The sequence below is a fragment of the Nanorana parkeri genome, unplaced genomic scaffold (genome assembly GCF_000935625.1).
Source record: "Nanorana parkeri isolate BGI_ZX_2015 unplaced genomic scaffold, ASM93562v1 scaffold1083, whole genome shotgun sequence".
In the NCBI taxonomy this organism is placed as follows: Eukaryota; Metazoa; Chordata; class Amphibia; order Anura; family Dicroglossidae; genus Nanorana; species Nanorana parkeri.
The window spans coordinates 435,365-458,315 of record NW_017307351.1 but is presented as its reverse complement, the minus strand read 5'-3'; the positions used below and the strand labels follow the sequence as shown (position 1 = coordinate 458,315).

Sequence of the window (22,951 nt, the reverse complement as noted above, 5' to 3'; positions counted from 1 at the left end):
ATGTTGTAATAATAAATTAATTTGTAATTTTATACTTAAAAAAAGAGAGCCTCCAGTACTTTTTTTTTTGAAAGCCCCCTCCCCTAGGGCCTTGGCACACCCCTAGGACTGCAGAACAAATTTGTAATATACAGTATGTGTGTTCACTGTTTAATCTGTCATAGTATTTGCCATTTTGACCAGCATAACACACCTGTGCTAGTTAGCAAGATCACTCTGCCACTTTCTGGTTTGGCATTACTGTTTCAGCTTTACAGCTTCCTAGGTCAACTTTCCTTTGCTACCTGGTGCCACCCTATTATCTTAGTATGCCTGGTAGAATGATTAAACAAAGTGACTCAGGATGTTTTTTGGCTTCAGCATCATGCCAGACTCTTCCCAAACCAATATTAACTATTTTTCATAATTCACTGTTTTTAATACACATTTTTTTAAACTTAGTCCAGATTTCCATTCACTTAAATTTTTTAAACATTCTTTTGAATGTATCTTTTTAGAACATTTGCTCATCTCTGCTAATTACAGGAGTCCTCTTTGTTGCAATTCTATATATGAGGCTATAGACCTGGGAGGTGTAGTGCCCTCTCTCAGTGTAGCCACCTCTGCATAGCTTTTATAGACTTATACTACTCTCTGTCTTAGTGTAAACACAACTGTGTAGATTCAATACATTCTGCTTCTTCCTTAGTGTAGCCACTTTAGTCTAGCTTCTATACACTGTACTATATTTCTCAGTGCAGTCACTTGTGTGTAGCTTCTATATGCTGCACTATATGACTAAGTGCCATCCCCAACCAGTGCTCCCTTACCACAGCACAGATTCTTTGATAGCATTACTGGATACAAGGGACATGCTTTATATACATGACTTCTTGCTGCATACTTTTAATAAAATCTTTACAAACCTCCACCTAAATCATATTAGCATCCCTATTAAATAAGAGATCTCAGGTGAAACATGGTCCTTGCTACCCCATGTACCCCCTAAGGGAAGACTGTTAAGCAATCACATAGCAGGCCTGCTGAGGCTAGGAAACCTAGGTAGTAAGCAGTTGGCACCCTTTCTCCTGATTGTAAAATTATTTTCTCCAATCATAGAACATAACCTCTGTTATCCTAGCTAGATTAGGAGGAATGGGGCCTAAAGTGGTATTATACAACAGCACTTGGTGCACGGTGTGTTTTTCTCCTTGATCTACCTGCTATGATACATTGTCAGTAAATCAGCATGGTGGTTTACTGACAATGGATCATCTGTTTGGTAGCCCTTAGTGAATCTGGTGTCTCACAGGAGATATGTCTGCCATTGTGACATTCAGAAACAGATTATTATATTCAGTGACTATGGTTTGGTGGCTTCCAGTCTTATTCAATCAAAAGTGCTAATTCCTAAGTGTAGTAAACCACAGCAAGTAATCAGAATTTACTTAGAAATGTGCAGAAGGCTAGGTATGGCAAGATTAATTTTGGTTTTGACACTAAGGGGTTGATTTACTAACCTTTTAAACACACCACGAACGTGTATACACCTCTGTAGTGTGTTCCCTCCCAGCATGATCTATGGGAGGAATCGAAACACCTTCGTAGTGTGTACACACCCAGCAGGTGTGTTGTTCAAAGCCCTGCAATGAATTGCAAGGTAATGTGGTGTAAATTAGCTCTATGTTATGTTGCTTGCGTTGATGAATGCAGGAATGTAAATGCATGAGCTAACCATTTTTGTCTAAACTGTGAAGCAGCATTATATATGCATCATGTGCATGATTTTTCCATATATGGCATTAGTGGAAATATGCTTTTAGAGACTTTTTGGTTGATAAATACGTTTTGCTGTGTGAAAATCACACACACCTGGTGTGTGTGTGTGTTTAGGTTAGTAAATCAACCCCTAGGTGTGTGTATGCTGCTCAACATTTAGGAAACAGCATATGGTAGCACACAATAACTCTGCTTACTTACACAGCAGTATTATTGTTTACTCTATAAAGTGACCTATTGAGTGTGATATTGATTATGAAACAAAGAATTACAATAAAAATGAATGTTCATTTAACTTAGCAAATAAAGTAAAGATTTATTTAATTCAGCCTACTAAACATGTGCATGGCAAAATCATGTCTTAATTTAAATTGCTTTGAACAAGATCAGGTATTCATAGTGAAAACAATTTAATGTAATTGACTAAGTTTAAGCGACACTAAACTCAGGAGTTAAATCATAAAAATGCATTCAAATATCTTCACTAGTAACAAAAATGTAGCTTATTTGTGTATCACTTGGTTGTAGATCCTCAAATCATCTCTGAATTGGTGCTGACACTGTCCTTCCTTCTGGAGGGTGACTACCTTTGTTCCCCGTGGTCCCTGTGTGTCTTGTAAAGTAGCCAACCGCTCCAAGCTCACTCCCTTGATGGACTACAATCTCAAATTTAATTTACTAATTTGTATTGAAGTTATTTTACAACACACACAGGGACCATGGTGGACAAAAATAGCCATGTTTGTAAATAGTTAAGGTACTTGAATGCATTTTTAAGATTTAACTCCTGAGTTTAGAGCCACTTTAAGTGAAGGTTCTCATTTCATTTAGTAAATCTCAACCTCATTATTACTACAGTCAGAACTTACTATGCAGAGCAAAGTTTGGGTATCTAATACTGACAGCCAGATAGATGATTGCAGAGTGTACAGGGTACCATATGACTGAACAGCAGACACACTTGGCTGACATTGGTCAAGGGAAACGTGTATCGCTTGGATTTATATGTTTTTACCAAGGATATATTGCTCCCCCACTGTAAGCTCCAGCTCCATGGGTGTTCGTAGTACACATAGACAAGCACACTCTACCCATGAGGCAAACAAGATGTTTTTCAGTGGTCAGATCATTTCCTAACATCTAACCAATGTCTGATGTCTGTGGGAAGCTTGTTTATCCAGTCCAACAGTAAATCATATATGTATAAAGTATATCATATGTGTACTGTATTTCACACTATACATTTTACTAAATGAGAAAGCATATGCCTGAACTTCAAAAATAATTTTAATATTATTTCTCTATGACCTGTACAGAATGTGGTCAAGTTTCTTTCCAGCTCCAAGTGCAACAAAATAAGGAATACAGTTTCTTTTAGCTCTTCCCAGACAAGCTTGTTTACCTGTTATAAAACAGTCTGGCCTTTATTGTGCAGCTAGAACTTTCTGGGCCTGGACTCCCTCTTCTGGCTATTCACTTGTAATTTATTCTTTTTAGACAAACCTCATTTCGGTTTCATTCAAAATTCAGAAATGTTTGTGCTGTTTTCTTGAATTTTTTTGTTGTATTTCCATTAAAATGTAATCAGCTAATGTTTTGGTGTAGTATATTACCAACAGAATGATCTTGAAAACATGCTATTATGAATCTTCCATATTACACAGCAAACAACGCCCTGACATTTAGAAGAATATGTGAAAATGGATTTTCCTACTGTCAATAGGCTGTATGTGAAGAAGCTAAAGGTATTCCCCATGTTTACAATGATACTTATACAGAACAGCATGGTTTTCACACTCCCATTTTCACACCTCCATGTGGCCACCTGCTTGACAGGCAGTATTTCTCAACAAGATGTAAAAATAATGTATTCTTATGGAAGCATGGAGTCCAGGCTCATAGATGTTACTTTTCTCATACGTTCCTAGGTAAACAGGAAGCTCTGCCCCAGGATAGCCTTTGCCATGCCTAATGAACTTAGGTTTCCCATTTACGTCATTGGCTGCAGCATCATATTTATTCAAAAATACCTTTTTATTACTTAGGAGCTCAGTTAGACAACCGCAATGAGCAACTGTCTGGGAATTGCAAATACAGAATTGAGTTGGTGCTTGTCCACTCTGCATACTATAATTTGTAGATAGATAGATAGATAGATAGATAGATAGATAGATAGATAGATAGATAGATAGATGATAGATAGAAGATAGATAGATTTAATGACTAGTTAGTCTTCATAAAGAATACACAAAATAAACCAAAGGAACAATCAGATGTTTAGTGTTTTAGCATATCTAAAGCCAATGTTTTTTTTGTTTTTGTTTTGTACAGAGTAGGGAAGAGTTATAAACCCGTCAGGTTTTTTCTGTCCTTATTCCTTGGGAGATTCGTCCTCAGTTTTTCAAGCGGTCATATCACTGGTACTGAAAATGAGGGGCGATCCAAAATGCAGGTTTCACTGGAACAGAAGTAGAGGGAAGTCTTCCAATGGGGACATTTGCTGCCGTGATAACTGCATGAAATGAGAGGATTTCCTTCACTTTGGAGAGATTTTTCTCTTACTTTGTGATGTATCTACAGGGCATAAAAAGAAATATGTTTAGTGGAACAGAGCTGGCACATCTATTCTATTCACTTCCTGTTTATTTGCCACAACAGGAATTGAAAGGAAATCCCTCCAAAGACAGGAATATACCTGATGGTGAGTAGGCTCATCAGAACTTGTGTGCCCATTGGAAAATGTCCAATATATTCCAATTCTGTGTTAATGGCCGCTAGGACAAATAGAGAGGGTAGATCTCCCTAATGGAGACACAGATACAAACAAAAACCTGACAGGTGTTCTAATCCCTCCCCACGCTATTCAAAACTAAAAAGAAGGTTTTGGCTTCACCTTAATTTACTGTTCCTTTTAAAAACTAAAACCCTAAGCACAGATAGGTAGGTAAGCAAAAAAATGCAGAATAAGAATGCAAGAAAGAGATAGATAGATAGATAGATAGATAGATAGATAGATAGATAGATAGATAGATAGATAGTTCTCTGTGCATATTTTTCAGAGACCACATTTTAAACACATTTCCTCTGTTTTATATGACAGTTTTATGAGAAACGGAGTATCCACAAAATGGTGGGTTATATAAAGGTACTGCTAACAAAAATGCCGCAGCATGCCTCATGTAAGCCAAACATAAAATATCACTGTGTGTCCAAGTAAATACGCAGGACCAAATACATCCAGATACAAAATGTACCCCAAGAGTGTCCAGCCCAATGTGCTTTTATATGAATACATATTGAGTGAAACCTTTTATTGGAGAAATATAAAAACAAGTCAATTTCTAGTAAATAGTGCATGGACAAACATTCCTTGGGTTGATTTGGATTGATTTTGGAATCCGGTTTATAGAACCAAATATGTTCCTGTGGCTTATGACTCTCAGTGAGTCCGGGGCAGTCTAAAAAACAGTATCAACTGCCAGGAATACTAAATGTGGGCCGAAGCCATGGACAGAAAGCCTTTAAAGAGGAGCTATAGTGTTTTTAATAGTTTGTTTTAGATACAGATGTGAAAGAGATCAGCAATGATACTTTCAGGCAAAAAGCTAAATGCACACTTGAAATACATACACCTTTACAGGTTTACCTGCCAAAGACTAAGTAATTCCGACCAGTCGATTTATTGATTTACATACATCTGCATACCTTCCGACCTTACTTTGAAGGGATTGTTCCTCATTTGGAACTAAATCCCTCGGTCCCTCCTCAGTTGTCCCTCTTTTTGGTCTAATATACAGATATCTATGAAAAGATTCAATCTACCTACCAAAAGTGTTATTCTGCCCTAAAACTTGAATCCTATCTCTTAATCATTGTTTGCTATTTCAAAATCCAGTATAAAGGAAAAGTGAACCAAAAAAATTATGTGTTTAACATATTATTTTTCACATATACATTCTTAATGGTCTACATAACTGGGGGCATGGCAGGGGTGTGTCCATTGTCTAAATGCATTGTGCTGGAAGGTGTCCCTCTTTCGCATCTCAGAAAGTTGGGAGGTATGTATTTGCTATACAGCACAGCTAAGCAGGTGACATTTTTTTTCTGCTTCAGAGATACAACCGTTTATATTGTATCTCTTCTTTTACCCAGCTTATTGGACAAATAATTTGCATCATCACTTCTGTCCAATGAACAGAGAGCGGAAGTAGTGACCTAACTAGAAAGTAACAGAGTTATCTTGTGTGAATGGCAGGTGAAAGAATATATGTGTGTAATTGAAGCATGCTTTTGACTATGTGTCTGGAGATTAATTTTAATGCAAATAGTCCCACTGGTCTCTGCAGTCTCTGATAATGTGAAATATGCTCAGTGTTCCTGGCAGGCAAAGACCATGTGATATTTGCCCACTATTCAGGTAACTGAAAAGAGTTACTTTTTTTTACACAAAAGAATAATGTGATTTGATAATGTTGGTATGTCCAGTTCATCCATGTGAATTGTGATTTCTTTTTTGAGAGGTTCACTTTAAGAATTGCTTTACTGTAGTTATCCTATACACATGATCATGATGAACAGCACATGGGGCGTGTTTGTAAGACACGGCAATAAGGCAAGGCATAAGTTAAACATGTGATCCCGACTGGCAGCACAATGTATACAATATTTATAAGAATGCATGAGATTATTGGACAATTCCTGTAAAACTAATCCCAAGGGATTAAACCAGCAAGAGAACAAAATGCTAAACATATCACTCGGCGTTGCTCGGTTTCACTGAGGTCACTGGAACTGATGAATCATAGATATTTCCACAAGGTGACTAAACTTTGTCAATGTGCAGTTGTATAGAGCAATGCCCAATTTGCTGCATTTTCTTTGAAATCTAGTATTTTCACAAAGTCCCAGTTGCATTTTTAAAAATAGTGTGTCTAAAGTCTAAGAACTACTGAGGCGGGTGTGTCACAAGCACACCAGGATAACCAAAATAAGAAATTTCTATTTTAGTTACACCAAAGTAACATTTGGGGTCCTCAGAGAGACCCCTACATCAAGGCAACAGGTGACACTGAAAAAAAACTGCAACGAGACCAAAATTGTACATTTGGTCACAACTATAATTTAGTCACAATATAGCGCTTTTCATGAACTCCAGTTCCAATTTTATTCAAAAAAAAGGTTCCTTACATCATGATGTTCACACACAATGGTTTCATCAGCATTGCACAGTATAACACAACACCTCAACCTCCAGAGTTGCCCAGCTTGGGCTTTACAGGTTGTCTCTCACAGTGTTCCAGAGTGAGTGACCCATACTCCCTCCCATCAGATGATGGTTTGATCAAAGGACCTGTTCATCAAGCCTGCAAATATGCATGTCTGTCCACATCTCTCTATGCCTCGCAGAAGTTGTTCTCCAGGGAAAAGCACCAAACTGTTGCCAGTACTCATAAAGGTTGTGCGCACCTACCCTATGAGGGTGCTGGTTGTATGCAAAATGTGAACCCAGGCCAATCCAATACTCTACAAACCCCCAGGGCTCCAGGACCCAATCCAGTATTTACAAGTGCCAGAGGAAACTGAAAACCCAGTTTCCTTCCTGTTAGACATGCATCCTGTAACCCCTAACCTTGTATGGGTGAGAACACTAGATGCCATCAAATCTCTTATATTGTGACATGTTAAAATAGCAATACACAAATATGGCCTTCATTAAATATATTTAGGAAATAACAGTAAAATAATGCTAAGTTTGTATATTTGTTAAAGTTCGGTTGACCAAACAAATTCTTACTGACGAATACTGGTAAATATCTTTTCACTGACAGCAATGTTTCCCACCAACGTGACTGATTATTTGAATAGAGGAGTTCTGTTTATTTTTCCTATGTTAACAAGGCTGAACTCAGACCAAACCATGGGAACTGTACGTCATAATTACTATCACTGTTTATTTGCATATTGCTCACAATGTCCACAGCACTGTCCAAATTCACACACAATGATCTCCAGTGAGATGATATAGTATTTACAACCTTAAAGTGACATTAAACCCTCAGATTTTTTAACATAAAACAATACTGTAATGTGTGCCTTAATGTAATCCAAGGTAGTTTGCCTTCTCTTTGCTGCTCTTCCTTTTAAATCTGTATCTGTTCTCATGCTGGACAGAACTTCTGTTTTGCAACAGACTGCCTTGTCTCTGGAATGGCTACATGGTGTCTGTGTGTAGGTTTTCAACCTGAGCCAGCACTACAGGAAGAAGCACTCAGCTGCAAAGGGAAGTTCTCCACTAGCATGAGAAGACATGAGGATTTAAAAGGAAGAGCAGCAAAGAGAAGGGAAACAACCATGGATTACAGTAAGGCACACATTACAGTATTGTTTTATGTTAAAAAATCTGAGGGTTTAATGTCACTTTAAGTAAACATGTTATTTCAGAAATACGAGGGCTATCATTGCTGACGTTCGGAAAATACGAGTCACCTGACTGTTATGCTGACCCTCTGTCTTCAATCTTTCAAGCCACTGACCAAAAAAAAGAAAGTCAGAGAAAAGTCAGAAGACCGCATTTGCATGAGGGTATTAGTGTCTCAAAGTATCGAAGCCAGAGCGTCAGAGTGACGGCTTGGCAACTAGCATTTTTGGATGGAGAGTTTAGGAAGGGCCACCACCATGTGTCTCTCCTGATAGATATCCCTTAAAAAAATTGTAATTTAGAAAAAAAAAGACCAACAAATCTCCCTAGCGGAGCCAGGGGCCTAAGTGAAAAGCTGCTGCATTCTGAGTGATCTGGGAACAGTGGTCTGACATGCCCCCCTGCAGAGTCACAACTACAGCTTTGCAATCAACAAAAAGAGTTAGAGGTACTCCAGGATTTTAAAAAAACTAACCCTTGCAGTGGGGCTACCCCCACACTGCTAGGGTAAATGCTCATTTTTTTTCTTGGGGACTCAAATAAAGCAGATATACTCACCTGATCCGTGATCCTGCTGAGCTGCTAGACTGTCACCAAAGCTGCTTCTTCGGGCTCCGGCGGTCTAAGGACCGTCATCACTTGCATTAGACGTGAGGATGACGAGGAACATACTATGATGACGAGGAAGAGAGGTGATGGCTGACTGATGATCAGGTGAGTATATCTGCTTTATTCTGGCCCTTAGAGAAAAGCACTTAACCCTTGCAGTTCAGAGGTAGCCCACTACAAGGATTAGTAGTATAAAAACTTGGAGTTCTTCTTTAAGCTAGCTATACATGTGTACATTTCTCTTTTTTAACCCATGGGCTGAACAAGAAAAAAAAATGTTAATTTGTTTATGTCTTGACTGGTCTTGTGTAGGCCCCCCTCCTGTAATTTTCTGCATTCAGCATGTAGTAGATGGGGCCTGCTGAGTTCCTCCCACAGATCTGCTCTCTCTTCATGTTCAGGGTGACTGGTCTTGCATTTGTCCCCTCCTGTAGTTTTCTACACTCAGCCTGGGTGGGCACGCTGGGTCCCTCCCACAGCTCTGCTCTCTCTTCATGTGCAGGGTGACTGGTCTTGTGTATGCCCCCCTCCTGTAATTTTCTGCATTCAGCTTGTAGTAGGTGGGGCATTTGGTGCACACAACATGGATTTACATCTGTTGCAGCTATTGAGGATTATATTTAAATTAAAATGTATGTGCCCGTAGTTCAACTTTAAGGTATTGAAGCCAGTTGATCAGTGTAATAGTCAGGCAGCTAACATCTTCAGAAAGTCAGCAATGGCAGCCTGTGGATTTCTCTCAGGGAAGGTTTATTTTAGGCACATTGAGCTATTATACTTGGATGTTACTGATGTCCTACGTTTTCCACTTTACTTTTTCAGTAAGGTGAATAAAAAAAAAAAACAGCTCACTGGAACAAAATACCCAGTTTCTTTCTAGACATTGTGAAAAGCATAAACCAGCTAGAAATAGTCCCTGGTTCAGCAAGTGTCTGGGCTATCATAGAGATAAATAGCACACTGTGCAAATCTCCATATAGGGCCAGACTTCCTCCGTCTGTGCATTGCGTACAGCTTTTGGCCAAAGTCTTGCATTCCTTGGGTATGTTTCTCTGGGAGCTTTTGATTTCCGTTTTGAGGGCTGGCACAGACCTTCAATTGCTCTAATAAGAAAATGTCTGTGACTGAAAGCTGAAAATGTGCAAGATTCCTTCTTTAAGTACACAAACACTTCTAGTCTAGCCACTTTCCTGTAGTTTGTCCAGTTTTTCGGTACAGTATGTCTGATACCTGATCAAATGACTTTGAAAACGCAGGAAAAAAAAAAAAACTTAAAGGGAAGGAATGCAGTAAGATCTCCACCTGTACAATTTACAAGACCCGACTCAACTAACTGCTGCAATTGAAGCAGATGTAAGCTTACTGTATATATTTGTGTAAATATACATGTGCTGCCAACTGAACTAAATTCCTTATTTTACCAGAAAAAAATATGTGCTTGTGAAGGAATTCTTTATGTAAACACCTGTATGAAAGTCAGGAACACAAGTCCTTAACTCTTTAATGTCCCCCACAAACAACATCTTGAACCCTGTTTCAATATAACCTTGTGTTCCTTATATGGTTTCAGCATTGCATTACTGTGAACACACCCTAAAATAACTTCATACAAATGAAACGGGTAATCCTTTACAGAAGGCTATTAAATGTCTATCCCAGCATAATTGTCTGTTTTTCTAATTGCTAAAGTCTGCGCAAAGAATGTTGGGTTAATTCTCTATGAGCGTAATTACTGTACATGACATCTTCAGAAATAGAAGAACTGAAGGCATTCTATTTTACAGAACTGAAAGCTTTACTCAACATTTCCCATATACATACTGTATATACAGGGGTGTAACTAGAAATCACAGGACCCCATAACAAAATTTTGTATGCGGCCCTGTGATTTCTAGTTACGCCTCTTGCAGAGCCCCCTGAGATCCCACACAACCCTCCAGAGAGTGACCCTGCAGGGCCCACCATAGGCTCTCTATGGTAGGCTCTGCAGAGTCTCAGGTGGGCTGGTCACACCCCGGAACACCCCTTACCGGTCAACCCCGATTCACTGTCAGACTCCTCCACTGCCGGGCCCCGCCTCCTCCTGCTCACACAGTGTCATCCTTACCCTTTTTGCCACCTGAGGTGGGGCAGTGTGGTGGTTGAGTGAATCAGCCCTCCCAGCCCACCTCGGCATCCTGTCCAGCTCTGTTTAGACCCCTGATATTTCCCCAAAGCCCCTAACAGTAAAGTAAAAAAAAAAAAAAATTAAAATAAAATATTTTAAAAAAGGTTTTTAAAAAGGTTAGAAAAAATTATAATTTTTGGTTTCGGTTTTGGCCTGACCAATTTTTTAGTTTCGGTTTTGGTGCTCCTCTGCTGAAAACATTGTGCAGCAATAGCATCAGGTTGCATCATTATAGGGACAGCCCTGGTGCTTATACTAATAGTATATAGTAATTTAACGGTCCAGTGTAAAATGGCCAAATCAAACAAGGTGTCCAGTGTCAAGTATGAATGAACCTTTTACCTTGGGACATTAAACTTGGAGCCAACCCACATGCACTATGACTCAAACCCCATTCATAGTCACCACCATCACTGTCATGTCTATAAAGGGCAGTAGACTGTACATGGTACATGTGAGCAGGAAGAAACCAAGTCATCAGCAGTTGGTTGGAATGGAAACAATGCATTATGGCTGAGGTCAACAGACAAATGAATAAACAAGGCATGAAGCACCTAAATACACTTCTGCATATATCACTTCCATACCACAAATATGTGTGAACAGTGAATGTCACTGGGGGAAAAGGCATGACAACAGCCCCTGACAGCTACATTTCTGCTTTGTATACCAATTCTGTATTTCCTCCAGTAAACATGAGTGTATGGAATTAAGGATAAACTGTTGGGTGTTTTCCTGTCTCTATATGAAAATTTAGGGAGTAGATATACATATATATATATACACACACACACTTTTTTCTTGTCCAAGTTCATGCTGCAATAACAAAGGAATTTAGGAGAGCAGGTTTAGAATTCTTTGCCTAAGTACCACTGTTAACACCTTTGTGTCAATTTTCGATAGTGACTCTGTATAAGCAATTTCACTTCCGCTGGTAACATCCTCCTTTTTAAAACACTTAATTTTTTTACTGGTTTTATTGTTTTGATATCTGTCAATTTTAAATAAAACATACATTGATCTGTTGTTTGCTTTATCATTCAGGTTCTGTGTACTAAGAGAATGAAAGTATAAATTTAGTGTTCCTCCCTCTATGTCCTTCTGCCAGGGAAAAGCTAATTATCAATCAATGGCCTGCAGCTACCTAAGAGGGACATCCCAGCATGATCTTATTACACTGGCTGCTGGATGACATCATACCTATTAACAGATATTAGGAAAGCTACCGGCTATGTGCACTTGTATTCTCCTCCTCACACACATCCCACTCATGATTTTATTTATAGAAAACTATGTGAGAGTTATAACCTTGAGTGTGCTGGAGACATCTGTACAGCAAGGCTAGGATAGCTTCCAGGGTTACCCAGGCAACCAGAGCCTGCCAACAGGTGGATGTACATGCATTACCTCACAGCAACCAGTCTATGTATAGATGAGTGCTGACTACACTGAGGAAGACAAGTTAGGTCATTATTTTTGTTGTCTCTATTTTGTGTTGTGAAATATGCCACAATAAGAAAGCTTTAAAAATGCTATAAACTAAGTATAAGAAGATAGATGAGCCTGTGAGCTGTGCGAGGGGTCATTTTTATTAGGGGCATTTCTCCATAAAAAATTAACGTTCATTGCTTTGGGGCTAATATGGCACAATATATATATATATATTTGTGTGTGTTTACTCCATAAATTCCATAATGAACAATAGCAATATGGGGTGTTTCCTGCACTCACTGCATACAGCATAAGTTGTCACCAATTGTAAACAAAGTAACCAGCTTAAAACAGTTAGCAATTAGCTTAAAGGGAAAGTTCACTTTAAACACTTTAAAAAAAAAAAAAAACAGCAGCCTGCAGAGGAGAGGCAGCCTGCGGGTTGAAGAAACCTGCAATTCAGATAAGTGGGGGGAAGGGGGGAGTGGGTTAGGGAGGTTGCAATCTGAACATGTTTCATGTTACACCCTAAATATGGATGTGACATGAAACATGATCAGAAAGGTGAACTTAGCCTTTAAAACAATTAGCAAAGTGGAGATCAGCAATTGTACCTGCTCTTTATATTACTTGCAGCTTAGAGTGAGTATCAGTGTTCTGATCCCCATAAGTAACTTTGTAATCCAGTATGGGGGTTTATCACAGATTCACAGTGTAGACACTGCACACTAGTGGCCAGCGAAGTATGGGTCTATGGGTAAGGCCTGCGCATGTGCATGCACATTCTCCTAGTTGGGCTTTCCTGCTGTCTGACACTTTATGCTGTATGCGGTAAGCACAGGTATGTCCCCTATTATGATTTTGTCTGATTCAGGGGTTATCGGTGTCTCGGGATTGTAGCTGCTACTGATGTAACACAGCTCACTCACTCTAAGCTTCACAAGTTCATACCAGTATCCATAATAAACAAATGAAAAAGGCATGCTATACATTTCATGACATTAACGTTACATAAGTTTCCAATGCATTTTTCCCTTTCATCACAAGATAATACACTTGAATTTTTTTCTTTTAAATGTCATTCCTTTCCTCTAGCCACCCCTCCCTCTCCGTGTAGGTTGCTTAAGAAACAAGGAAGAATGTATTTTTGTATTGTGGTTACATTTTGCCATGAGGTGTTTTAACATGATTATTGTAACATGAAGCGGTAAAACACTGTCTGGAACAGAGGTTAGCTGTAAAAAAAACAAGGCTGAAACCTCCTTTTCATATAAAATTATAGAGTGGAAACTATATAAAAGCAAGGAGAAAATCCTATTTGATGGTGAGGATACAGCGCCTTTTTTGTGCTGTGGAGTGTGCCAGTTTTTTCAGACAGGAGGAATGTGGAATGTCAAGGGGTCAGGATCAATCCGGTGTGAGTTGATGGGGCAGGAAGGTTGAGAGGAATGCGAGGAATGTCCCTGCTTGTGTAGGACTCCATTCAGCTCATTGGCGAGTCTCAGCATCCAGGAGGGTATAAAAGAGCAGCAGCTTGCTGCTAGACTCACACAACAACTCTTCCAGAACCTGAGAGAGGAACAAACTCAACAAACAGGGGCAAAGGAAAGAGGCTTTCAGACTCTGAATTAAAGCGCAAAAACTAACTTTGAGAGAAAACTTCAAGAAACTACACAAGATCGACTTGAGATCTAGAGAAAGCGAACGGCAGAAGAATTTCTTTTGATTTGCAAGAAAACAGAACAATGTCTTCCGGAAAAGTGACAGCTGTACTCCTCTTGGCTGTGCTCTGCTGGGTGAGTTAAACTGTCAGTAGCTTCTATGTAGACTACAATTTGTAGTGATGTAGGATTACATACCAGTGTTCTAGTTAAGCATTTTAAATAGGAACATATGGGTTATTCTGTTATTAGCACTAAATTCACTTTGTGTATCATTAAGTTGTAAGAAGCTAAAGCAACCTTTGATTTTTACATTCATATAGTTTGATAGTTCTCTTGCTCAAAGAATATAAAATGCAGCCTGCTCACTCCTATCTATTCCTCATCCTTACAGGTATCTGATGCCCAGGATTGCAATGGGGAATGTCAGTGCCCACAGAAAGTACCTGAGTGTGCGCCTGGGGTTAGCCTGGTCCAGGATGGATGTGGATGCTGTAAAGTGTGTGCCAAGCAATTGGGTGAACTCTGCACTGAGAGAGACATGTGCGACCCACACAAAGGACTGTTCTGTGACTTTGGCTCCAGGATCAACAGGAAAATTGGAGTCTGCACTGGTAAGTGTCCTTAGCAGTTCCTTATATTAGTTTAGTCAGCAAGAGCAGCGGCAAAATGAATGACTAAAATGCTTATGTAATTTGTGTGTATTTTAAAGTTAGCATTACATTTTTAGACTATTTATCAGTAGCAAGCAATAGTAATAGTATATGTATTTATAAATGTAATTATAAGCTATTCGGACAATGTCAGATAGATATAGCTGATAATATATTTTATGGTTATTTACCTCTAAACCTGAATCCTAAATCATGTTCTATCTTCATTTTAGCCAGGGAAGGTGCCCCTTGTGTGTTTGGAGGCATGGTCTACAGAAGTGGGGAGTCCTTCCAAAGCAGTTGCAAGTACCAATGCACATGCTTAGATGGAGGCGTTGGCTGTGTGCCACTCTGCAGCATGGATGTCCGTCTTCCTAGCCCTGACTGTCCATACCCAAGAAGGGTGAAACTGTCTGGCAAGTGCTGTGAAGAATGGGTCTGTGATCAACCTGCAGAAAAAACCATCATTGGACCTGCTCTGCCTGGTAAGTTGTAATTCATATACCAGATTTTTAAATATATTCAGAATGTGTTAACTATTATCAGCAAATAATATACCACCAGATAGCCTCCTAATAAAAAAAACTAAAAAAATCTTTACAATAGCTATTTCTGCTTTATAGCACTGCATCCTAAAAAGAAACTGTAGACATAATAGTCTGTTATTTTTACTAATAAGGCTGAGCTAGATTATCTATTAAGACTCTTATACTATGGAGTTATTATCATGACATCTTATGTGCTGTATTTTTTTCTCCACAGCTTTTAGAATGGAGGAGACATACGGTCCTGATCCATCTCTGATGCGTGCCAACTGTCTGGTACAGACCACTGAATGGAGTGCTTGCTCAAAGACCTGTGGCATGGGCATCTCTACACGGGTTACCAATGACAACGAGCACTGCAGACTGGAGAAACAGAGCAGACTCTGTATGGTTAGACCTTGTGAAGCCGACCTTGAGGAAAACATTAAGGTGAATATCAGTGTTTTAGAACACACCTTTTACAGCTCTACTAAAACACTGTATTATAGTCTACCTTCATAGAAATGCAATTTTTATATGTAAGTGGTAGGGTAATTATGCTGGCTTACTTAAAAGGGTAAGATACAATATGCAAGATATAGTAACCCAAAAAAACATTCAGATCACATTTTTCATTGATCTGAATACTGAAACCAGCTTGTTAAAGAATGTTAAACTTTACATATCATCAGAGCCCTTTGTTCTGCCTTATTATATATACCAGAATAAATATAAAATAATACAAATATAAACATACAGTTTATGTTCATTTCATTTCACCAGCCCTACCCATGCCCATTAAAGTTGAAAACCTAACCTTGAGCATAACAGAGTGTCTAACATATGGTTCTTTTCTCTTCACTACAGAAAGGAAAGAAGTGCATCCGTACTCCTAAAATCTCCAAACCAGTCAAGTTCGAGTTTTCTGGCTGCACAAGTGTGAAAACCTACAGAGCCAAGTTTTGTGGGGTCTGCACAGATGGTCGTTGCTGTACCCCTCATAGAACCGCCACCCTCCCAGTAGAGTTCAAGTGTCCTGATGGTGAGGTCATGAAGAAGAAGATGATGTTCATCAAGACATGTGCATGTCATTACAATTGCCCTGGAGACAATGACATCTTCGAATCCATGTACTACAGAAAAATGTATGGGGATATGGCATAGATCCAGAGAACCACCCCAAAAGACTGTTTCACTTGAAATGACTTTTGCATCTCATTGCTAAACATAATGTTATAGCACAAGAACGTATTTAAGTCTGTTTGAATGAAAGTCTTTCTTTTTAAGACTTGATTGTTGAATGACCCCAGCCATTGGTTTGAAGAAAGGAAGACGAACCAGGCCTCCCTAGCTCTGCTGGGTGCAATGTAATGTTGCTGTACATTCATTGTCATAGGGCAGTATGCACTGAGTATAAGTGATGTATTTTGCACCCAGTAATGCAACTGGAAAAAATAGCTCTTACTATCTTTATATACAGTATTCAATGAAATGGCACCATTTCAGTGACAGCTGGAGTTTATATTCCAGCTAAATTATGGTACCTAAACAGTTGTCCTTGTAGGACAACATAATTTTTTTTTAGCAAACCCTGAGGAAAAAAAAATGTAACATGGAACGGAAACTATGTTTGTTACAAGACTGGAAAGTTTACATCATGCTAAACTGCATGCTGTACTCCTGCTTTTTATAGTTATTGTACATAATGTATATATATTTTTGTACAGTTATCTAAATTAACTTAAATTTGTTTGATGATCCTGTTCTTCATTTTTATAATGCTTAAATGTTTTGATATCCTGTTTTTTTATTATATTGTTGACCCCCTGATAAGTACTTTTTAATACTCGGCTGAACAGATGTTGAGAGTAGGAAATAGATTATTACGTGAAAACTGTAAACAGTTAGAAGACGTATTGTTTGTACTGGAGGTTTCCGTACCAGTTAAGCTTTAATATCTATATGCTGTTTATATTGAAACTGTTCATGATTTTCACTAAAATAATCTGTTGTTTTTTTACCTTGATCATGACTGTACTTTTGTTTTCAACATTTTTATGTGTTGAGAAGTGTGACCAAAAGGTACATGTTTGCACTTTTCTAGATGAAAAATAAAATATTTTATTTTTTTATACAATCCATCTGTGTTTTCCTTCTTAATCCCTACAGGATGTCTAGACTTTGTTGAAATGGGTTCAGAAAAAAACATAGAAGGGTTTCACATACAGCTCTTGGCGCACAAAACAGGAAAACATTGTTTGTGGCACAGTGAACGGCAAAGTCTTTGATGTCTCCATGACTTGTAATAGAATCACTACACTTCACATAAAAGAAGTGATTAAAGTGCATCTAAAGCCAAAACATTTCTTTCTTTTGGATATAGTAGAGAATGGTTAAAACCCCTCTCAGAATGTTTTTTTCTCTGTGTGCCATTGGGGATGTTTTCCATCACTTCCAATTCTTTATACACAACAGGAAGTAGGAGGAGATATCTCAAAAGTTAGGGAAAGAGCCTCTTAAACAATTGTCACCGGAACAAGCATGCCCATGGGAAGATTTAAACTATAATCCTGTTCTGGCGACAACTCTAAATTACAGATTTGCTCTCTCTTTAGGTGCCAGTTACAATAGTCACTAGGACAAATAGAGAGGGTGAATTTCCCTGGTAAGGGCACAGATAGCAATACAATCTAACATGGGGTTCTAACTCTTCACCTCTGTTTATAAAAAGCCCATGAGAGGTTTTGTTCTCTTCAGACACTACATGCCTACGGTAGTTCTCTATTTTCCTCTTAACCACATGGGTTTTTCAAATGCTCATGATCTTGTTTTTAATATGATATACAAACCTATGGGGCATTTTAAACCCCAAAAGTACTTTTTTTGGTTACCCCATGCCAATATTCAGGCTATTTTAAACACTTTCAATCAGTTTCTGGTGCAAAAATTACCAGTTGGATCACAACAACCTATCACCAAATTGCCCCATCACAACCTTGAAACAATTAAAACTGTTAGCAGGATGCCTTGATTCATTCAATCATATTTTAGCAGGTAAATTGCTTGAAAATGACTGTGTATATTTCCAGCATTAGGGTTCCCCTTTATATGTATAATACACACACAGTACCACGTTTTCAGCACAGATGTTCCTGCAAAAATCAAATCTTAGACTGAAACAAACAGTCAGGAGAGTTGTGGGAAGGAGATTCTTTCCATGTTGCTACTGAGAGGATTCCGAAAAGCTGGTAAACAAAAACAAAATATTCATACAGAACAACGTTTTTTTTATGTACCCCTTTACAGCCACAAATACTTAACAGTGTGTCAGCTTACCTCAAGCACCACCTATGATTTAATTTATAAACTATACGCACAAAATATTTTTTCATGTTTCCATTAGACATGTAAATAATTACCAGTACAAAAACAGTTTGTGTTATAAGATTAAAGTAACATTAAAGTCATTAAACATTAAAGATGCTTTGCGGCCGTCCACACAGTTTCGGATTCTCGAATGGGAACGTGCGGCGAAGACGGGGTAAATTTAAACCGCTGTTTTTTGTTTTTTTATATGCAGAACTTGCAACTTTTAAAAGGCTTTTGCAAGCTAGATGTCATGACTTTAACAGGTTAAGTGATGGGACTCACTTGAACTGGTAATTCAGAGTACCAAAGGCAGTGGAGTGCTAAGCACATTTGCAAAACACAACACTGTGCTATATACTGTACATGTGCTATATTTTTTAAGCATTAGTATGGCTGCAGTAGGGTCAAACTGCTGCCTGTGATTGTATGCAGCAGCCTGTTCTTCTCTATGGGAGTACGGGGCCGTCCATCCTGTCAGCGTACAAGTATGGACACCCGCACCCATACGGACGTGCAGGTCGGGTGAGCGTAGGGCGGCATACGGCCGCGTACTCCCATAGGGAAGGCAGGCTGCTGTGTGTAATCACACGCAGCACCTGTCCTTCCCGGGAGCGGCCCGATACCGCCGTGCACGCAGCACGGATCTGGATGGGTCGGCCGTTACCCGTGTGAATGAGGGATAAATCTCTGCCTTATTTCTGGTTAACCTTGTTAATGACTATGGCCTTTACTCTGGACAATGCTCCTATCTTTCTTTGGCACTGTTTATGCCCAGTTAGCTTTGGACCATGCTAGTTTACTGACCATTTAGTCTGGTCCACATGCTAGCCATGGCTTGGACCTCCTATGCCCACCCTGCCCAAATGTGTTCCTGGGGACACCTGAGCATATGCATGCAAAGTATACTCTAAAGGTCACTGCCAAAGGTGTAGAATGGTACAACAGTGGTTAATAGACATGTCAAATTAGTTTAGTTCTGAATGGATATTCAAATGAATTTCATTAAATTCAGACATTTGGATGCATCTGAATTCTAACAGGTCCGAATGCAAACGAATCCGAATGCTACTTTAACAAAAATTTGGATCTTTTGTTTTGTGCAAAACTAAACAAATTAGACATGTGACTGTTCTTAAACAATTTACACACCCAATTCAGTGTGTAAATTATCCTTTTTTCCAGAGTCTGGCTTTAGTATTTAGAATCACAACAATACAGCATGTAAAATAATACTGGCTTAAAGCGGAACTTAAAGTGAACTCATAATATAGAAATCACAATTACGTAGCTATAGTTAGGTGACCGCTGATGATGCACATGTGTTGAAGTGAAATGTTGATTGATTCACCACTGACCATGTTTTTTGGGGGTAATAAATCATCAAAGAGACACTTGGATTATTGTTGAGTTTTATTTCCTTTTGATTCCTACAATAATAAGCAAGGCTGCAAAAGTCAGTATTAAAGTGTATTTCCACATTTGCATATGATTTTGAGAAAACCCCTCTATATGTTTGTTATGTGTTCCTATTCACACAGTACAGATGCTCCTCTGGTTACGGTCGTTTGGTTTACGATATTTTGACTTTACAATTGTGTAACAGCAGCATATATATACTGTATACAGTTACGCCTTGGGTTGTGTATATACTGAATTACCTTAAACTCGGCTAAGGCCTACTGTATTTGATAACAAAGTGTTGAATATCTCATGTATCTACAACTCTTTAGGTTTGCAATACGATCACTTTACAAAGGGTTTATAGAAGCGTAACCCCATCGTATACAGAGGAGTGTCTGTATACCGCAAACTATTTCTTACCTTTTACATGTGTCTGTGTAGCAGGCCTTTGGAGCTTCTCTCCACAATTAAACAGGAAACTCTGTCTGTCCCATAGAAAGACTATGGCCTCTCTGAGCTTCTTCTCATTAACATACAATGCTCCTAGATCTTTAACCCTTTGTTCCTGCTAAGCACCCCTTGCATTCCAGGGGAAAATTCAGTTCACAGAAAAACCTTTCTTTCAGGAAAGAGCAAGTAATATGTAAGCATCCATTGTTTTTTATGTTATGCAATGTGGATAACATGTAACTGATATCAAATCTGTGTTATCCCAATTTGGCTGCAAAAAAGTTTTATCAAGCATATTAGCCTACATTTGTATTCTTGACCAAAGTTTTGTAGAGGGTTTTAGACAAAGGAGGCTTCAATGAAATGTGGAACATCACACAAATTACAAACGTAATTAAATACAACATGCATAGCTCTGTATATTGCTGAACACTATGCTACTCTAAATATAACTTTTGTATTCATACAGTCTCCTTTTGTAGTACTCAATCACCTCAAGCAATTCTTCTTTTGTATGCGGTCTTCCAGTTTGTGTGACTGGGTGCCGCTGTTTTCTCCCTATGGAGAAATCACTTCCAGTCACGTTTCCGCCTAGCTGTTGCTTGCAAAGGGAGAAGTGCTTGTGATTATGTCATGCTGCCTTCTGTGGGTGGGTATGATTGGCACAGCAACCAGTCACAACCCGAACACATCAATGCTATGCTAATAGCTGCTTTCTTTAGTATAACAATGTCCCTCATAGACACAAATAAACAGCTGTAAACGTTGCCTGCTTGTACGCCCACCATGTTGCGCATTCCCGTGGTATCATGGGAAATGTAGTGCTTATGTTAAGCATCAGAATGTACTTCCACTGGTACGTGGGAGGAACACATTTTTCCAAAGGGTCTGATGACATCACTGGAATTAAGATCATCAATTCAAGTAAAAGTAAGGCATTATTTTGAATAATTTCACAGAAGTTTAGTTGAGCATGGGGAGAGGGATTTATAAGTACTAAGTAGGCAGGTCCCTGGAGTTCATCTTTAGATGCAGTCCACCTTACCCAGTGATTATTGAGTTAATTGAACCAAATAGCAGCTTTTCAGATCTTTACATTGCACTTGGCAGAACAGTCTGAGCACAGCCTGATCCAGTCTGGACTCATGAGTCTGGCAACTGCAAATATGGTGCACATGAACAGTTACATCAGCACACAATTCTATGGGTATAGGTACACGTATGCTGCAAGAGCATAAGGGCATGCATAGGTATTTTAATTGTTAAAAACAGGCAGCTTAGATACTTATATTTGGGAGGCACTAACTGGAAGGATTGTGGATATGTATACATATCACCTAGGTTTTCCACATAGACATAATGAGGTGCTCCAGGGTTTGTGTATACTATTGAGGAAACAAACTTTGTTGTTTTTTTTGGATCTAAATAAGTTCTGTTCTGGGCCTAAAGCCTGAAGGCTTTATAGAGCTTTGGGGGAGATAAAACCTAGGTCCCCGTTTTACCAGTTAGCCAGGCCTTGTTAATTAGTCAGCTGCCCACAGGCTATTATACTGTATATCTAAGCTGACCTATGCCAGGGGTTCTCTCACTCACTCACTCACTCACTCACTCACTCACTCAGGGAGTCTGCTGCTAGGTGAAAAGCTGACTGCTTAGAGAACACTAAAAAAGTACAAGTGCTGCATGTTTGTTTTGGGGTATTCTGTTCATCAGAAACTGACCTTAGTCTAGTTAGGGTCTATTCAGATGTTTTGTTAGCTTTATGCTATGAACTTGCTGCACAAAGCCCTCCTGCATTAAAACTGTGTTTGTTATGGCTTCTCTAAATAAAAGTTAAAAGTGCAGGACAAACCTGCTTGGACTGTCCCTGGGTGTCCCCATATCATGAATTGTGGTTACCTCTGCCACTTCCAGTTGAATATATATATATATATATCAGAAGGAAAGTAAGAAATCAGCAGTACAGGTTGTCCAGGTTATAGGTTGAAAAGAATGTACTGACTATATTGTGCAAACTTAAGACACAGGAATTCAATATTGGTTGTAGCTTATACTAGTTTCAAATATTTAGCAAGAGCCACTAATTTGTATTGCCTTTGACCATTCAGACAATAATAGTATACATATGAATGAAGATACAAGAAAGCCTCTACAAGTCATCATGCCATTCTAAGAGTTACATACCTGACCTGAATCATATAGATGGCTGATGTGGAAGCCTACAAAATGTATCTACTTTTTACTGCATCTCATCATGGGGTATGTATAGAAACCATTTGGGAGTTTACCCTTACATCTGGTTCATCTGTATTGAAACCAACGCCCCTGTTCTCATTCAATCACCCCAAGGAACTAAGGAAATTATTAAGTGCTAGGATTTAAAAACTTTAAAATTCTCATTCCAATAGGCTAATATGCAGCACAGGACCCAACACCCTCATACACTATGCTGTGGCCTTCCCATCCACTATATCAGGCTGCTTCACAGAAATTCTTACACAGAGCAAAAA

General features: G+C 38.9%; 1 protein-coding gene across 1 annotated transcript; it reads left to right on the top strand.

Annotated features, from left to right (window-relative positions):
• The first annotated feature begins 13,918 nt into the window (after positions 1-13,918).
• On the top strand, positions 13,919-16,817 carry CTGF (connective tissue growth factor). The gene is made up of 5 exons (XM_018567684.1): positions 13,919-14,179; positions 14,439-14,658; positions 14,931-15,182; positions 15,460-15,671; positions 16,089-16,817. Exons 1-5 carry the CDS (start codon positions 14,129-14,131, stop codon positions 16,383-16,385), a joined length of 1,032 nt encoding a protein of 343 aa, XP_018423186.1. The 5' UTR covers positions 13,919-14,128; the 3' UTR covers positions 16,386-16,817.
• Positions 16,818-22,951: the final 6,134 nt, after the last annotated feature.

Coding starts and splice junctions, on each gene's coding strand:
- CTGF (XM_018567684.1), top strand. CDS start 14,129: ATGTCTTCCGGAAAAGTGACAGCTGTACTCCTCTTGGCTGTGCTCTGC. Junction 15,183..15,459: donor CATTGGACCTGCTCTGCCTG/GTAAGTTGTAAT, acceptor TTTTCTCCACAG/CTTTTAGAATGGAGGAGACA. Junction 15,672..16,088: donor ACCTTGAGGAAAACATTAAG/GTGAATATCAGT, acceptor TCTTCACTACAG/AAAGGAAAGAAGTGCATCCG.